Below are 20023 nucleotides of genomic sequence, written 5' to 3'. Positions count from 1 at the left end.
GCTCCCAAGTCACGTGACCAGTCAAATCGCAGCCTGTGCGGTTAGAAAATCTCAATTTAAAATATCGCGAGATCATCAAATGCAATTAATCGTTCAGCCCTACCAGAGGAGGCACCACAGCAACCACTTAGCAACTTCTAAACAACCAACTAAGACACCACAGCAACCATCTTGCACATCATAGCAACAAAGCAATATGCATAAACAGATCATGCAAATACACTAGATGTTGCTAAGTGGTTGCTGTGCTACCCCCTCTGGTACTAAACAACCACCTTAGACACCACAGCAACCGTATTGGACACTATAGCAACATAAATATACAGATAAAAAAAACCAAATACAATAGTACCGGAGGGTACCACAGCAACTACTAGGCTACACCAGAACAAACACTGGAAACACCACAGCAACCCCCTTGCACACCATAGCTTCATAGCAACAAAGCAATATGCACATACAGATAATGCAAGTAAACTAGTAACAGAGATTACCACAGCAACTACTTCACAACAACTGAACAATCAACTGAGACACCACAGCAACCACTTTGGACACTATAGCAACATAAATATACAGATTAAAAAAAAAAAACACAAAACAAAAATACATTGGTACCAGAGGGGATACCACATCAATTACTTAACAACATCTAAACAACACACTGAGACACCACAGCAACCACCTTGGATACTATAGCAACATAAATGTACAGATAAAAAAACACAATACAAAAATACATTGGTACCAGAGGGGATACCACAGCAACTACTTAACAACACCTGAACAACCATCTAAGACACCACAGCAACCACATTGAACACTCCTAGCAGCCAGTACTGAACTACTTAGCAACCACCACTGCCTAGAAGTGTATTGGATTATTTTCCTCAGTACATAAATGAGTAAGTCTAATATTTTTTTATTTGATTCTCACTAGTTACATTTATAATGTGTTTAAACATCTGTTAAAAGGTCTAGGTCAAATTTATGCAGAAATATAGAACATTTTATAGGTTTCACAAATGTTTTAAGCACTGTTATGCCATAAACCAAGCATGCATCTCTGCTTAATACACTACTATATTAAATTGGGTAGCTACTTTATTATTATCTTACTTTATTATTACAATTATTACAAATGTGATCCAGAACTCTCAATTTTAGAAGCTGCTTAAATTCTATAGTAAATTTTTGTATCATTGACTCAGAACTGAATACGTACTCTGAATAGCATTAAAGCATTAAACTCTGTGATCTGGAGTCAGTGTCAGTTAGCTGGGTGTAATGAATACACCCTTTCCTCTCGCCCAGACGCGCTGCTGCCCTAAGTTTGTTTCTGTCACTCCTCACTGTATGCATGCATCGCTGAATCTGGCTCTCTTTAGCTCTCAGCGGCCTCTTTCTGCTCTCTAGTCATCCGAGGCCGCTGCTTCTTCTCAATCTGAAACTCCCGTCAATGAAGCAACCATGGGTGAACCTCTCTCACCTCCACAACGCCTCACTTAGCAAACCAGACATGCTTTTAACTTCTGGGTTTTTTTTCTCTCCCTCTCTCTCTTTCTCTTTTCCCCTTTTTCTGATCCAGTAGGCACCCCTTATTACATGTCTCCCGAGAGGATACACGAAAACGGATATAACTTCAAATCTGACATCTGGTCGCTAGGCTGTCTGCTCTACGAGGTAATGTATAGAAACCCATTCCACTTCCAGCACCACCACCACCACTAACACAAACTCTCCCCCTGAACTCTCCCCAAACCCCCTACTGATGCCGCTGCGAGAGCGGGCCCTGCACTCCCTGCCCGATCCTCTGACTCGGACCATGCCGTCTGTCGTGAAAATTACAGTGCGGTTTTGTACTTTTTGAGGTAAACGTCCCTGCATGGGAAGCCTGGAGTCTGTTTCAAAGTTGGCAGGGAAGTCCGAATGACATTTACATGTGTTTTAGATAAGACGCGTAGCTTACTTCTCTGAAATGATACTGCCGCAATAACGTGCACCACATTATTGGACACTCAGTGAAATAAACCCTCTGGCTCCAGGGATGGAGTTTTCAATCAACCTTCAGCCCAGACTGATGTTAAAGTTGTACAAAGGTCAGCGATGTTTATTCTGAGATAAAATAACGTTGACATTGAGCGTAGAGATCTTCTGCGTGAATTTACTGTAGCGTAGCTGCATGCTGCCGTGTAGTTTTATGCAGTGTTTCTTGGCTACTGATAGATCTGTCAGACTTTAGTAGTGTTAGGGTGGAATATAAAATTTTGCATGGGATAAGAAATATTGACATAATTATTAAAGATTAAAAATAGCATGGTGGCCTCTATTTACAGCCATTTCAGTCACAATATTGGAAATCTAAGCTTACTTGTAAATAAAAAAAAATGCTTTACTCACCCAAATACTCACCTAAAACTGTTTTCAGAAGAGAAATCTGTGTAGATTAAAGTCCAGCGCTCATTTGACTTTGAAAGAAAATATATATATTTTTAAGAATTAAAGTTTTGTTTGCTTAGTCCCCACCCCGCAAGCAAGACCTGAGGAATTACAAGGGTCCTCTAATTTCAGCTACCGTACATTCATCTTAAAATAGCCTATATTAACAGAAAAATATGTATACCTAAGCATTTATTTTAATAGTAACAGCTCTTAACATGACATTGGTAGCTGATAATGTGTGTAATAATGCGTATTTTTGAATTACTGGGCTTATTTATTTGTGTGCACCACGTCTTTGCCTGCGCCGCAGTGGTGTATAATGACATCGCGTTTGTCCTGTGTGGGCATCCATACTCTGATTATGTTAGGAAAACATGGTGACACGCTTGATTACCTAGAATTAGGCTCCCCAAATAATGTACAACATAAAAAAAAAATAATAATAGCAGTCGCGCTACGTAAATGCGGTGCGTGCTCCACACCGTTTTTTGCCCACAATTACAACATTGTTAGCGATACTAAAATAATGTTTTATGACCGTTTTTTTTTTTTTAAGAATAAAGTTCAAGTGTTCGTCTAAGGTGGGAGGTGGTGACGTGTTTTGAATTTCTTTAATGCGATTGGCAGAGAGGGAAAGGAAACTGCACAACTAGGCGGAACTGGCTGAAAATAGAGTGTGGCCGAAAATAGCGGACCACACGTTAGCTTTTCAATATATAAATTGCAATCACCTTAAAAAACGAATATTTAATGTATGAAACATGTCTGCTTTGCCTATGCAACACAATGATTTGTTTAAAGCTGCATAAGCTTTGTGCCTCTCAAGGTTTTGTTGGCTTGTCTTGTGGCTTTGAATGCTGTTCGTCATACAACATCTCAGGATTGCACATACCGTATTTTTCGGACTATAAGGCGCACCGTATTATAAGGCGCACGATGAGTGAACGTTCTATTTTTAGTGTTAGTCCATACACAAGGCGCACTGGATTATAAGGCGCACTAAATGAAACTTTATTTATATCAGTAACAATAACTCTGAGCAATAAATCCTTCACAATATCTGTGAAAAATAACATCTCTGAGCAATAAATCAACAAGCACAGCAAGTACGTATTACTCCGCGACGCTCCTGACAACGGTAGCCGCAACGCTCCGACAGACCATAATATTATGTTGAAGCACAGCAAGTACCGCATTACTCCGCGACGCTCCTGACAACGGTAGCCGCAACGCTCCGACAGACCATAATATTATGTTGAAGCACAGCAAGTACGTATTACTCCGCGAGGCTCCTGACAACGGTAGCCGCAACGCTCCGACAGACCATAATATTATGTTGAAGCACAGCAAGTACCGCATTACTCCGCGAGGCTTCTGACTATAATAGCGTGTTGTGCCGAATTCGGTGAATAAAACGGTTTTAAAACAGAGATAAAGATTGGATAAGTTTCATTTCTGGATGAAGTGATTTCCAGCGCTGTTTGGATATAACTGTGGATTACAGGAGACTGGATTGATGGATTCTCTTTAGTCTGGACACGTTTTGAAGGTAGGACCTGTGGCTGAGCGCGGGTGTGTGTTCGGGGGGTGGCGGCAGTGACCGGAGGTTACCCCAGGACAAAAGGAGAGCCTTTTATTACTGGAAACATGCGCTCTGACGCAGCTCTAATTCATGAAACATACATCCTACAGTAAAAGCACAGTTCTGGAATCCGGAGAGCCAGACGGTTCGAATGGTGTATGACATGACCGCATTCGATGAAATATGGACGAACGATAAACGCAAATATGAGAGTTATGAATTATTAAAATCATAACCAAGGCATATTTCGCCCTAAATGTTTATTTTCTGAAAGGATATTCCGCTAAATAGGCTAAATAGCTCAAAAGCAGAGATTCTAAGCTTTAAAATGGTATATTGGATGTCTATATTGAACCTGTAACTGTTCATAACTATTCAGAAACACAGCCAGTTATGAAATATTAAATATTTCTGGCCCGCCGGTGGGCCAGTGCGTGTTAAGAGGTTAACTTTACTTAGAAGTGGGCGCTAAAAAGAAACAGTTTGTGCTATTACCCCAGAACGGGTGGAAAGGAAAGTTTACCGGCACCTTGTTCTGGCCACGGAGCTACAGTGGAAACTAGCTACCCTGAACCACAGCCGAGAGGCAGTACGGCAGTCAAAGGTAACCGCGCGCTAGCCCAAGAGGGGGATCTTTTTCTGGCGTGGGTGAGGAATTCTGAACAACAGAGCGCCGTGTACCACATAAAATCGAGGTCAGTAAACACAAGCAAAATCCATACACAAGGCGCACTGCATTATAAGGCGCAATGACGATTTTTGGGAAAAAATAAGTATTTTAAGTGCGCCTTATAGCCCGAAAAATACGGTACTTAAACGACCCATGGTACAAGAATATAAAAAAAACAAGCTTATGCATTTTTGTAGAAATGTGTGGTACGAAATAATTAAACACAGGAGTGCTGCTAGACTTTTTAAAAACCTCAGTGTCACTGCTGGACTGAGAATAGTTCACCAACCAGACATATCCAGCCACAAGCATTCTGTGGGCAGTGATGTCCTGTTCACACTGATGAAGGATACTGATAACCAACTAGAGAATGAACAACACAAACTATGCAGCAACAGATGAGCTTCTCTGAATTTACATCTACTTGGTGGAGCAGCTACAAAGGAGTGTCTAAAAGACAGCAAGTGGTCACACTGTTTAAAAACTCCATAATTTGGTAATATTTCATGGAAAACTGACATTCACCACTTTTTTATGGGCCATTTTTTATGAGTGTAGGGTGTGCTTCAGAATGAAGCTGCATTGAATGGCTCACAAAGTAGATCCACCCTAAATATCAGTGGGTGTCCTGCAGTGTCATCACATTTCAAAAATCTAGTTAGAGGGCGATAACAGTACTGTGTGAATGTGAAACTTAGAGAGGAGCAAGGGTGGAAAGAACTACGCCAGTCACCAGAGTGTCGACATTCATAAGATTGCCACCCCCTGATACAGTTGCAGACACAGAGGGAGTATAGCATCATTTTTAACCACTTGAGGGCACAAAACCTTTGGAACAGAAAAGTATAATTAGTCAGCACACAGACACAAACATGCCCGAAGTTGGACATTAAGAGTATGTAAAGTGATTGTGAAATGTTATGTCAGGTGACGGCTTGGAAACACTCACACCTGTATGGTAAAACATTCCTCAATCTACAGTGTCACGCGTGTTCATTCAGTAGGAAATTAGAGCCAACGTGTAAAATAGCTACAGCGGTCCAATTTTAAAACACCACAGAGAGTTCTCTGCCCCGCCCACCCCTCCCCAGATGTGAGGCTCACTCGGGTTGCCAAGTTAAGGAGGCTGAATCTACACAATCCATTGCAAGACGAGTTCAGTACCGCCTACCACTAAGCTGTGTTGGCTTAAGCCACTGCTCCAAAAATACACACCCTAGAGTTGGAGTTACTCTAGGAGAGGCAGAGAAACTTTCGAACTCGCTGCCAATATTTGCTCCTGTTTTATTCCTTCTTTGGTCACTGAGCTTTTTTGAGACATCTGAGCCTTTTAGGCTGTGTAGCAGCAGATGTTTAACTGAACCAGCCCTGCTAGCTAGCTTCCATGCTGCAACACCGATCGCTCGCTGTTGTATATTGGCAACCTCGGAGTGGTGTTAGTGTTGGGGAATAAGCAGCAGGTGGAGTCAGAGGCCAAAAAAAAACACAGATACCCCGACGCACTGCACAGTCTAGATAGGGATTATGCTTTAACTCAGCATGTCATTTTATCATTTATTGGTCCTTTAACATGCATAGCGTACAGTAAAGTGGGCTATAATGATTGTGACTGGCGGTGTCTGGCTCGAATTGTCCATGCGACATGTGTCAATGTAGGAAGCCCCATATGTAGAATCTACAGGTCTGTGCAGTATAATTTAGGTTCCATTGGAGATGGCAAAAGTCTTGGGACACAATGCTAGATCCTGTCTCTTGATTGGACAGATTACTTAGTTTAACGAAAACTATAAAGCTTAACCTCTATGTGAAAATGTAGATAGTTAGTAGATATAAACTCAAGTAAAATAATTACACTAATTGATGTGGTAACAATTAATAATAAAGAAAGAAATCTATATTCATTTCAATGAATAAGATTTACACAAAGAGTACAAATAGGTGTACATTTACACATACACACACACTCACACATTTGCAGAGTAGAAATAGACACATTGTTAGTCCAGCACCCATTCTTGCCTGAATCCCCCTGAGTGATTTTTTTTTCCACTCATCTTTTTTATTCTTGTTGGGGAGCTCACCAGTAGCTGCACCTCCCAAAGTGCCTGGGGCTGAAAAACATCCATCTGAGTTCACCGCTGCTCGGAGACCGTGCTTCTTGGCACTAATTAGTCTCCCACAATGCACCAGGCCCGGCAGTGTGCCCCGCTTGGCAGCAGCCACGGGTCAGCCAAGTGCAGCGGCGAGGCGAGCGGGGAACGGTTGTGATCTCTTAAGCTTCTGTTGAAGAACGGGCCGGAGCGCTGGGCCCTGAACAGAACAGATCGCTCCCATCGCCCCTGCACAACAGAGGGGGTCTCTCATCCTGTCCCGCCTCTAGCAGGTCACATGACCTGAGGGGGAATGTTGGGAGGTGATGAGTTGACATCTGCTGGAGTGACAGGTCTGATGATGGGCGAACCCGCTGGCAGTGAGTGAGTGAGTGAGCGAGTGTGTGTGAGTGTGTCTTGTCTGTGTGGAAGCCAGGGAATCTCTGTTATTGTGGCAAACTTTGGAGGCTGGCAGCTTCTTCACACTTGCAGTCGTTGCGGTTTGGTGCAAAGAGGGAGCCTGATGGATGAAAACACTCTTCAAACACTCAGACACATCGGTATAGATATCGATGCCACAGGAATGGACATCAATGAGTTATCAAATCAAATCAAATCAAATGTATTTATATATGTAGCGTGTTTTACGACTGAGTTTGTCACAGAGAAGCTTTAGAAGAACCTGGTAGCAGGAGAAAGAGTCAAGTAAAACATATACTTAAAACGTATACAACTCACAATGAGCAAGCCTCTACGGTGGCAACGAAAAACTTTCCCCCAGAGCTTAGAACTTAAGAACCATAGATTCACAAGGGGTACTTCAAAAACAAATGGCAGAATGAATGGGACAGTAAAACATTTAACAAACTGTTTGACATAGAAAAGTTGGACGAACCTACACTAGAATGGACAGTGGTCTACACCAAACCATCCTTACAAAATGTAGAATCGGACACTCCATGTTGACGCACCAACATCTACTAACTAGAGAAGATGCTTTAACCTGTCATCTTTGTAAAGACAGACTTACTATAAAACATATTTTAATTAACTGCAAACCACTGCACTCAGATAGACTGAGGTTTTTTAATGAAAGTGAGATGCCAAATGTGCTTAAAACTTTTTGACTTTTTAAAATATAAAACATCTTTCATAATTGTTTTTGTATATATTTTTTTAATGACGCAGTTTGAAGAACTGACTTAAGTACCGCCGTAAAAATGACCCTAGTGTGTCGGCCCGGCGTTAAAAACCTACTCATCAATCAAACAATTCACATGGGGGGGACCCATCCTCCTTTGGTCAGTCTAGTTATAAATTATCGATAAAGATTCATTATTCACTTTATACATCCACATAGGTCTAATTTGGTCACTAATACTCATACAGTATATTCACAATAAATAAACGTAATGTAAACTTCAATATAGTTGATACTGGAGTGTGGGAAAGTAATCCAATTTAAGTGTCAAGAACAGCCTGGTGAGCAGCTAGTCTGTGGCTTGTGACAAGAAAGCCAGACTTCTGAAAACGTACATCATTATCTGGCCGGACAGGTGGGCAGACAATCACTCTGAGGAAGGTAAGAAGATGGAATTAGTTTTAGAGAACAGAGACTATGTAACATTATCAAAACCAACTAAACACTTATCTAAAGTGAGAGAGCCAGAAGGTAACATAGACATTATCCATGTTGCGCATGTGCTTATACAGCATGCATTCGCTATTGTTTTTTTTTTTTTTTAACAATACACTCAAATAAATCCACTTCATCTTATTACCAGTGTCCTCAAATGGGAGACACCAGCCTGCCATGCTCCACTGCAGCCTTAGAATAGCTTCAGCGGTAATTTAGAGACATGTGCCATCTTCCATTGATCTCCTTTGTGTGAAGGGCCTGCACTTACGCACATAATTCTGCCTTCCACAAGCATGAATCTTTCAGCCAGCCTGCCGTGGGGTTTAGGGGTTGAGGGATTGTTCTTGGGGGGGCTGGGGTGGTGATTGAGGGTCATAAGGCCTTGGTTAAAAATCATCAATACCTGTGCATTGTATTGCTGCATCTGCATCGGTTATTCCGTTTGATGCCGCCTCTCGGCTGGAGCTCATTTGGTCAGCTGACTGCGTGGCCCTGTGATGGGAACTGGGTGGGGGCCCGGGCAGGCGTCGGGGGCTGGCTCCCAGCTGACCTTCTCAGCGGGCGGGGCGCATGCTCTCAGTCGATAGCGCTGGAGCTTCAGCCACGCACTGCACGTCATTTCCATTATTGACACCTCACTCTGCGCTAAGGAGGAAGTGTGTGTTTCTCTATGAAGGTGGGAGCCTTGGGACTGCCTAAGCTGGTATTTCGAGGTGCTGGATGAACAAAGGAGTGGAGGTCTATAGACGCATTTTACAAGCACATCAATATGCTAATTTATTAGCCTGTTTCAGAGACCCAGGCTTACCTTGGCTCTTTGTTTCTCAGTTAAGGTTGACTTTATATCGCAGTTCTAACCATGTCAAGGTTAATATATATATATATATATATATATATATATATATATATATACAAATCTCTGAAAATATAGGGACAGTATTGGAAATGCAGATAAATAAGATGTTTTTTCAGTGTTATATACATTTACTCAGAATTTTATTTGATTGCAGACATTACGAAACCCATATATTTCTTGCTTATATATATACCATTGCATTTTAAGCCTGCAACATATTCCATAACAGGTGGTTCAGTAAAGCATTTACCACTTTAAAAGATGTTTTTACTCAGAACAAACCAAACAATGAAGTGTTTCAGATGTTTTATCCCAATTTTCCTTAAACACATCTTGAGGTCTGAAATGATTCAGGGTCCTGGCCTTTGGACTTTTGTTAACAGTAGTCTGGATGGCATCCATTTCTTTTACAAAAAGATCTGGAATATTTTTTGTCTGATCACAATACACTGTTCTGCTTTGTGATGGCTCATCCCCGAAGCCCAAAGAAGTAGATGCCGCTTCTGATTATGCTTACGTTAGCCTTCTGTTGTCCACAGTACATATTTTATGTGGCATTTTTAAATGTCATTGTTTACTCAAAAAAGAAATTCGAACTATTTTACTCCTTTCTAGTGTAAAATGTATGTGCGGCACTGTGGCTTAGTGGTTAGCATCCTGGGGACTTGGGTTCGAGTGCCTCTCTGGGAGGAGTTTTCATGGTCTCCTCATGGCTGCATGGTGTTCCTCCAGGGATGGAGATCAGCTGAATTAGATACTCTTCCTCAAGGTGGACGGTTGTTTCTGGTTGAGAGTATGCTGTGTGCAATTGCTTGCTGCTTCTCACTGGTGTATGTGTGGATAAGTGCTGAGTTAGTGCTGAGAGATTATGGCCTAAAAAAAATAAGCTTCATTTTTTATTATTTATTTTATTTTATTTTTTACAAAAAAAAAATCTAATTTTCGATTATCATTTGATTTTTTCCCCTCTAAAAATCAAACTACAGATGACAAAGAAATGGTTCAAGATTCTTAAGGGCTATGTTGACTTGCTGAGTAAATCAGTGATTCACAACATTGTTTTGCGTTCATGCACTTACCTCGTGTTCACACAGCTGAGGAGAAACACACACTGACGGACACTGGATTATACTTCAGAGCGCGGCATTGTGACTGAAAGTTGAACAAGTCACAAAATAAACTTTGAAGAAGCGATTATTGTTGTTTTTTTTTTTTTTTTTCAAAATTAATTACGGATCCTTACCGGAGAGCGATGACACTGTTTTTGAGAAATAGTAGATTTTATTTCCAGCTAAATATATGCTTTATCCCACTGGGTGTTTGTCAAAAGTCCTGGAACTAGAAAATATGCGCATGTTAGTCTGTGGGAGGCGCCGGTAACCAAGACATGATGGATAAACACTTCAGAAATGAGTAGCGTTTTCAGATATGTTATATTAAAAAGCTAAAATGTCTATATGTAATACTTCATTTTGAAATCGCATTAAAACTCTAATTCTAATTAACCAAATGAATTGTGAAAATCGCCCAGCACTATGCTGAGTATAAACCCTTATGTGTAAAATGTGAGTGTAAAGCATCATTGGGTGTCTAGAAAGGAGCTATATAAGTTTAAGTGTAACCTCATTCATTCTTTAATTCAATTTAATTTAATTTAATTAATAACAATTTTTATATTGTTATTGTTTTTTGTATTAGTTAGGGAAACTGTTATCAGCAAATCATTTAAAGATGTTTCACCCATTTAATCGAATTAAGATAATTAAAATACTAAACTAATCATTCTGTTACCTTATTAGATGCATCTAAAAATGATCATCATTCATTATTCTGAATGAAATGCGTTTGAACATGTTTTCTTATATCAGTGCTTTTCAGCCATGGTCTGGGATGCAGCCTGTCCTGCCCATTTTAGTGAATTCCCTGCAACACACCCACTACCGCCTCTAAAAGGACTTGGTAATGAGATGATTAGCTGAATCAAGTCTGTTGGGAGCAGAAAAACACTAAATATGCGCTGTTTTTTTTTTTTCTTTTTCTTTCTATTGCGTGATATCATGATGACTCAGTACGACACAGGACCTCAGCAGGACTCCATGCTACGGGGTTTTGGTGTTGGTTTTTATGACGCCTGAAATAAAAGGGTCGTCTCAGGCTGTCCAGATGGTCCTGTCGGTGTCTTCCGCTTACTGTCTCCAGTCTCTATTAAGCACAGGCTGCATTCATATCGCTGTATCTGAGCTCCCATGGTCTGGCCTGCTCTTTTGAAGTGCTCTTAAACCCGTAACTAATAGCTGTCTTTGTGCTGTTAAGAATTTATATTAACATAAATCGCGAGCCGCAGTCTGTTACATCTCCCTTCAACACGAAACAACGGGCTGAGCTCACTGATCAGGCCTTTTACAGTTCAACGTCAAACATAACTGTGAAATATGAATCCTGGTTTATTACCCAACACTGGACGTGCACAAGTGTTCCACTCGTGCTGAATAATTACGACTTGTTTCAAATTTTATTGATTATTTTTTGGATTATTATTGTTACAGATTTATTAAAGAGTTATTTTGAATTACTGAAAAATTAGTTAACATATTTTTCAAGTGCTTGATGTTGCTCTACACAGATTTCTCTCCTGAAAACCATTTATTTAGGTAAGTAAAGCGCTTGCGTTTATTTACAGTAAGCTTAGATTTCCATATTTTCACTATGGCTGGGTGCAGCAGCATTAGCATTAGCTCCAGCAGTGCTAGCCAGGGTTAGCAGCAGGCTACAGATTAATAATACTGACGTCTAAACGACGAAAGAGCTAGCGATTAGTGCGGTTAGTGGCTAATGCTAATTCTGCTCCAGCCTCAGTGCTGGAGAACTAAACAGAAACTCCTGTATAACGCTGCTTTTTAGCAGAGTGGTTTTACTGCTCCTTACATCCTGACTGGTAAAATTCATACATAAGGCACACTGGATTATAAAACACATTGAATATTTTTGGGGAAAATTAAAGGATTTTCAGTGCGCTTTATAGTGTGAAAAATATGATACTTAAACTGCGAATATCAGCCTCTTCCAGTATAATAAGTAATGCTAAACTAGCATATTCATGAGATAGAATGCTTTGCTAAACAGTGTATGTTGGTGAACGCAGTTTTATCTCCTGCTCTGACATCTGCATTATACTGTACCTCACATTTCCATTCAGCTCCTCCTCCTCTCCATGTATTCTGATTTTAATTTGTTTCTTTAGTGAATTAATTTGACTGGGGCGTATACAGCTGTGGAATGCACATGTTAAAGATGCTGAGGGAACATCCAGGGTGAGAATTGCAGCGGCTTGGCAGAAGCGCTCAGGTTTTGATAAGCTGTCTTTCCCTTGTTTTACTAATGAAGCATAAAACCTGGGAATGCAGCATTCGTTACTACGTGTTGTAACGTTGTTGCCTTTTTTTTTTTTCCAAGACAAATACACAAACACAGCATCAGTAAAACGCATCTCTTCATAATTTGTCTTACAAAGGGGAGATTCTTCTCTGAAGGGTTTGAGGAAAAGAGGATGAAGATGGGCTGGTTTTTAAACCTGGATTCACTGTTGGAATTTTTTTTAGGTTTCTGACATCTTGCAGAGGCACCCCTGTTTTGTTAATACATTATTAAAATACTGCCTTAAAAGCAAACTGGTGGGATGAAATTGACATAGAAAAGAGTGAGGCACGACAAATAGGACTGCAACGATCAGTCAACTATAAAAATGTCTCACTCTCCGGGTCTCCAAAAATGTAAACACACCAGATAAGGGACAAAACTACAACCATACTCACTGTAAATCACCTCATTATACATTCAAACACATCAGTGTTTAAATCCCATATAGCAGACAGGGAGTTACTGCAAGCTGCAGCCAGGGTTGCCAGGTCCAGCAAAAAATCCAGCAGCCTCAAATTGCAGCCCTATTGACAAAAAGTGAGCAATGAGAGAGATTGAAAGTTAGTTATGAGATTTGATTCGTATTTTGACGTAAATAAAAACAAAATACTTTAAAATGAACAAAATATTCAGCTGTGTGAAAAGAGTGAATCATGAGAGAAAATTAGCTATACATACATACACACACATACAGCTCTGGAAAAAATTAAGAGACCACTTTAGTTTCTGAATCAGGTTCTCTGATTTTGCTATTTATATGTATATTTGAGTAAAAGGATTGTTGTTTTATTCTATACGCTACAGACAAAATTTCTCCCAAATTCCGCTTAAAAATATTGTCATTTCGAGCATTTATTTGAAAAAAAAAATTGAAATGGCTGAAATAACAAAAAACAAAATGCAGAGCTTTCAGACCTCAAATAATGCAAAGAAAACAAGTTGATATTCATAAGGTTTTAAGAGTTCAGAAATTTGGTGGAATAACCCTGGTTTTTATTCACACTTTTCATGCATCTTGGCATGTTCTCCTCCACCAGTCTTGTACACTGCTTTTGGATAACTTTATGCTTTACACTCCTGGTGCAAATATTCAAGCAGTTCAGCTTGGTTTGATGGCTTGTGATCATCCATCTTCCTCTTGATTATATTCCAGAGATTTTCAATTTGGTAAAATCAAAGAAACTTAGCATTTTAAGTGGTCTCTTATTTTTTCCAGAGCTGTATGTGAGACGCACTCTCCAGCTGTAGCTGTATTTGTATCCTCATTTTGTGTGTGTGTGTGTGAGAGAGTGTGTGTGTGGATGGCCATAGCATGTATTTTTACATGTTCCCAGTTGTACTTGCTGTATTTTTTTCCTCACTCTGTTTATATGTATCTACGTATGTGTGTGTGTATTTTTGTGCACATGTACATTCCCCAGCCACACACCCACACATACACAAACACATTTCTCTGTGGGTGTGGTACCGCTGAGGAGGTGGAGCATAATGTGTGTGTGTATTTTATTGTGGGTGGGTGTCCGTGCACACAAAAGCTGTTGATATGGGTGAATGGGAGTGTGTGTGTGTGTGTGTGTGTGTAGTGTAAGAGTGTCTGTATGTGTATATTTGTATGTGTATGTAGGAAAGGAACAGTGTGAGCGTGTGTGTCTGTCTGCGTGCGCTGTTGCGCCACCGTGCTCCAGCAGCAGCAGCAGCAGCAGCCCCGCAGACAGACAGCAGGCCAGCGTGGAGCGGGGTGTGTTCTGCTGTGGAATAGCAATGAGGAGAGCTGCTGGGCTCCGGGGGTCAGGGAGCAAGTCAATCATCTCAACCATCGCCCGGCGCACCGAATCAAATTAGCCTGAAAAATTCAGGGGCCAGGAGCACGGGGCGAGCAGCTGTCAGGGCCAGGAGCACCCAGGCACTAATGAACCAGATGAATAGTGCAAAAACTCCAAAATAAAAACAGGACAGTTGACATTTTTCATCTGTCAGAAGCAGAAGATGCATGAAAATACTGTGGTCCTTGTTTAACCCTTTGCTGGCTGCAGCTGCCACTACTGCTGCCGCCGCCGCCGCTGCCGCTACACCCCCCCTCAACCGGTGCCACAAAACACACAGACACACACACATCTTACCTCAGCATGTGCACATATATATATACACACACACACACACCTCACCTCAGCATGTGCACATATATACACACACAAGACACACATAACATCTCACCTCAGCATGTGCACATATACACACACAGACACACACACACATCTTACCTCAGCATGTGCACATATACACACACACAGACACACACACACATCTTACCTCAGCATGTGCACATATACAGACACACACACACACACACACACACCTTACCTCAGCATGTGCACATATATACACACACAGACACACACACATACACACACAGAAAGCTGTGTTGGGAGCGCATGTGGTAACTACCCCCCCTCCACCCCCACCCATCCCACCCCAAAACTACTCTCCTCGCTTTACAGGTACACACACTTGTGTACACACTCACACAAACACGAGAACTAACTGCATTTAGCTTACACTAAACAGAGCTCCGCAGAACGCAGCGCACTGCAATTATCCCGAGGAGCTCTTTGCAAGAGCGGCGGTGTATTGAACAGAGCCAGATGTTGCAGTAAGTGAAACAGCAGTGTGTTCCTCTGCATACCCGTAGGTACACATGAGAAATCCGCGGCTTTCCCTCTTCCCCATCTGCAGCAGCCCCTTTTTTCAAGCTGTGGATGTGGAGCTACCAGCCACGAGCTGCTGTTATTCCCAGGTATTTTTTTTTTTTGAATGTTTACCTGGTTGTAGAACAGAATGCATTATGAGCTGATTGCTAATAGTAGCTGCTCTAATAGCTTGTAGCAGCAGCAGGTTTTTTTTATTTTATTTTATATATAAATAAAGCTATCGCGTAACTTTAGGTAAGCCTGTTAACTTGCTCTAGGTCTGTGTTGTTTTGGTTAAAATTCAAGAGCTGACAATACAATGCACATTACGATACAGGGGTTACATACATTTAATATCTTGTTAAATATTGCAATAGCTACTTTTAGGAAGGCAGTATATTGTGTTGTGTATGTTTGTTCTTTTTTCTAAAGATGCTTAAGCTTTAGCTTCAACCTTTCAATATAAATATTTAACAAACCAAAAAAAATCTCTAGGTATTATGAGCTTGTTGCAGGTACTGTCTCTTAGCAATTTATTAGGAACATTTTTACACCTATTCATTTAGCCAATTGTGTGGCTGTGCAGCTTAAAATCATGCAGGTAGACATAAGTCACTCGATTTGATCATGACTGTTGGTGACAGCCTTTCTTGTACAATTGTGGAGAATGGCAGAAAAACATCTGAGAAAACCTACTGTGTTGTTAGTTAAATTAAAGAGGGGTTATAACAGCAGAAGACTATCTTGGGTTCCAGTTCTTTCAGCCACAAGCTGAGGCTGCAGTAGACACAGACTTGCATTTACTGAAAAAAAAAAAATAGGGCACCATCCGAATTAATCTGTGGACTCAACCTACCTTCTTTATTAAAAATAAGCGGGTGTCTTAATTTAACAGGTCAGTTGTGACATGTATGTCTCAGCTAATTTGATTATTGCCTTGTACTAGGGGTGGGCCATATGGCCCTAAAACAATACCACGGTATTTCATGGTATTTTCACGATAACGATGCTCTTGGCGATATGACGAAATTCTGAATTTAAAAAAATGATTTCAAGAATTCGCTAATGCACCAAAATCAATATAAAATTTTCTTATTGCGCGTGATATGATATGGCACACCCTTAACTGAGATTTTAAAAAATACCAGAAATTACTCCGATTTGTAACAGAAGTCAATGATCCAGAACGTCATGGTACTAATAATGCGTTCTACATCTCCATATATCCAGTATTAAAGTAAAATAAATGATAGTGGACAGATATAATCTGTCTCTAGTAGATATAAAATGGGAAATGAGTACAATGTGAATTTTTCTTTTGCTAAAAACAGCATAAAAGTAGTACCCTGATGTGATAATTGGGGGTGGGTGATATGGCACAATATTTCAGGGTATAATATCGCTCACGATATCGAAAAATCTTGGCAGTATTATCGGGTACAATACGATATGGCACAGCCCTACTTTGTACAGTGCTCTTCCCTCCTATAGTCTATAGTTTAACAGCTTCTTCCGTCATAGTGATGCGTCATCTCAGAAGTCAAAAATCATTTCAATTTAGTTTTATAATGTAACATGTCTATGAACAATGTTTAATATATTTCAGTGGCTTTCCTAGTCACTGGATCTGAATCTAATAAAACTTTTTTGTATAATAAAAGGTGTTTTGGGATGTGGTAAAATGGGAGATTCCTGACAGGAGTGCTGCTGAATCATGCCAACATGGACCAGAATTTAAAAAATAAATTCATGCCATGAAGACCTGAGGCTGTTTTAGGCTGAAGAAAACTCCTCCCCAATGTTAATATACCTTGTACCTTGACATTTTGTATTTTATGTCATTATTATAATTTTTTTTAATTCAGTGAGAAATCTAAAATTACAGTATGAACTGTTGACGACGTCATGCTGTTGGCTAGATTGCGGCGCTGTGGAAGTGGTGAATGATCTCGTGAGTTGGCTCAGTGTGGTCTGGCTGTGTGGTAGCTCCAGCTGTGCTGTGACTGGGCTGGTGAGTGATTAGAGCAGAGCTAGCAGTGGCTCCTGAGAAAACCACTGCTCCACTCAGCTCCACACAGCTCCTCCCAGCTCCGCTCCACATCCCCGCTCTCTCTCCACTCCTCCGCTCTGTCACTGACAGCCCAGACTGCCATGCAGTCTCGCTCTGACACTCACTCTCTCACACTCTCTCGTTCTTTCTCTCGCTCTCTCACTCGTTCAGTCCCTCTCCCTCTCTCTCATTTTAATTGAGTTTTTGGATAGTGTGCTTATGCCTCCATATGTGTGTGTGGTTTTGTGTAATAACACTTTGGTATAGATGTACTTCAGAAGTCTTTATAGACTTAGCTTATTCATTATAGCTGTTGGTGGACTATTCTCCTATGGGCGCTGAGGTGTTTAAAAACTCCAGCAGCACTGCTGTGCCTGATCCATCCATACCAGCACAACGCAAACCACCGTCATACAAGAGTCAGTGCAGTGCTGAAAACATGACCCACTACACAAATAATAGCTGCTCTAAGGTGGTCCTGTGGGTTCTGAGCATTGAAAAACAGGCGGACTCCAAATCCCATGTGTGCTTTAAAAATATTTTTTTCATTAAGTTAAAATACACATTTTAGTTGTGTCCCTGGGTTTTCACTTATTCCTGTTACTGTAATACATTACCCCATCTGAAACATCTGGAACATTCTATAAGTCGCACCTACAACAGGAAGTTACATCAGTTGGTTCTTCTAAAGATCATGGGAAGACTGAAATGAAGTTCCCTAATTTGTTTCTTCTGTATATTTGATCTTATATTAACTCTGACTATAGCACTCATTCCTTTTAAACTCAATGAATTCTTAGATATTATTTGTTTATTTTTAAAATACAAATGATGGGAAAATCACTAGAATGTGCTCAGTGTCCTCATGCTATTAGCATAGCCGTCCGTCATTCAGCTATTTTTCACGTTTTTGCCAAATTTATACTAAAATCTCATTCCTGGTACTTTCATTCCTAACATAAACAGTAACAAGTAACAACAGTAACAGGAGAGCGTGCCAGTAACATGATTTAAATATCATTATCTGTACATGTAATCAACCATTTCCTTAAAATAAAGACTTTCTTGAGAGAAAATCAGAGGAATTAGTGGACTTGCTTTTCATCATGCTTTTTAAATGTCACAAGTTTTGTAACCATCTTCAGCTTAAAAACCTTGTAAAAAAAAAATAAGTAAAGCTGCTTAAGGCCAAATTTGCCCAAATTTCCTTCGGGATAAATAAAGTGTCTGTCTGTCTGTCTGTCTGTCTGTCTGTCTGTCTGTCTGTCTGTACATGTTTTGAATAGTTAAATTCATGTGTTATTAGATTCAGAGTGTAAAAAAGATAGAAAATAAGTTTTATTGAGAAGAGTTACAACAAGCAAATGTCACCTATTCGAAAGAATGGCCTACAAAATGCTTCTACAGTGGTCATATTGTTATGCTTAATTAATTTGAGTATTAGGCTAGGACAATAAGGCAGTTATTAGTGATGATGGCCTGTCAGGAAAGAGAACTGATGAAGAATGAGAGAAGACATGTTTAATATAAAGTAATATGCACATATAGCGTATAGCATTACTTCCCTTTGCATTATTATTAATACACTATTATTAATACACCATTAGATGACTGCACAGTTTATTTTCAGTCACTATTCAGATTTGCCAGATTCTGAAACCATCTGATTAAAAGTGTCACTATTTTCCATGCAGCATGGTGGTTAAGTCTAGTAAATGTATGACATCATATTGCTTCCTCATGGCAAACATCTTGTTTTTTGTTTTGGATATGACTTTAGAAGTTTTTTTTATGTTATGTCAGTTTCACTTAACCTCACAGTATTTCCCAAGTTATCATCATTCTTCTTCTCCACTGCTCCCACAGCTGTGGTGTTTACACACATGAGCAAGGATAAGTTGCAAGGTAAACTGTTGTATTGATTTAAGAACTTACTACTACTCCCTTACTAGGCATTACTCATTGAATGGGGTGCTCTTGGGCAGCAGAACATGAAACTTTAGGTTGCCATGTCAAGTGTCATCCCCCTATTTCAACAGTAGTATGTGTTGTATCTGCTGCAGTTTATGAGACATCACCATTCTAGATTGTTCAGTCTGATGATGAGGGTTTACTTGTAAATCAAATCAATTATCGAATAAAATGTATTTTTATAGCACTTTTTACAACTGATGTCAAAGCAGCTTTACATGAATATGGTAGCAAGACAGAAACATATACAACACAGGACCCCCAGTAAGCAACAGAGGCAAGGAAAAACTCCATTAGAAGGTGAAAGGTTATGCTGAAGATGGAAGAAACCTTGGAAGGAACCAAGGCTCACATGTAGCTCATTCTATCACATATAATATCAAGGATCATATATTAGGGGAGGACTCATCCTCCTCTGGTCAGACAACTTATAAATATATGTTAGAAAGTCATTATACCTCCACACAGGTCTAATATACTCAGGTGAATAGCCAACAACAGCAGTGGGAGCAGTTAGAAAATTCCTTTATTAGTGTTCATGAAAACTTCTTTGTAATCGGTAGTAGAGAGCAAGCAACTAGTCCAAGGCCACTTTCATTCTTTCAGTTAACAGCTGTGC

At 40.2% G+C, this 20023-nt stretch overlaps 1 protein-coding gene across 3 annotated transcripts in view; it reads left to right on the top strand.

Annotated features, from left to right (window-relative positions):
• Positions 1 to 20023, top strand: part of nek7 (NIMA-related kinase 7) — a 104758-nt gene that overhangs the window by 69162 nt on the left and 15573 nt on the right. For 2 of the 3 annotated variants that reach the window (XM_022669759.2, XM_022669758.2), the window contains exon 8: positions 1589 to 1683. In XM_022669759.2, the coding sequence (XP_022525480.2) occupies positions 1589 to 1683 (95 nt within the window). The remainder of the gene's footprint in view (positions 1 to 1588; positions 1684 to 20023) is intronic. The other variant, XM_022669760.2, reaches the window with a different exon arrangement.

The sequence above is a fragment of the Astyanax mexicanus genome, chromosome 16 (assembly GCF_023375975.1).
Source record: "Astyanax mexicanus isolate ESR-SI-001 chromosome 16, AstMex3_surface, whole genome shotgun sequence".
NCBI lineage: Eukaryota > Metazoa > Chordata > Actinopteri > Characiformes > Acestrorhamphidae > Astyanax > Astyanax mexicanus.
The sequence above is the reverse complement of the archived record's forward strand: the minus strand, read 5'-3'. Positions and strand labels throughout refer to the sequence as shown.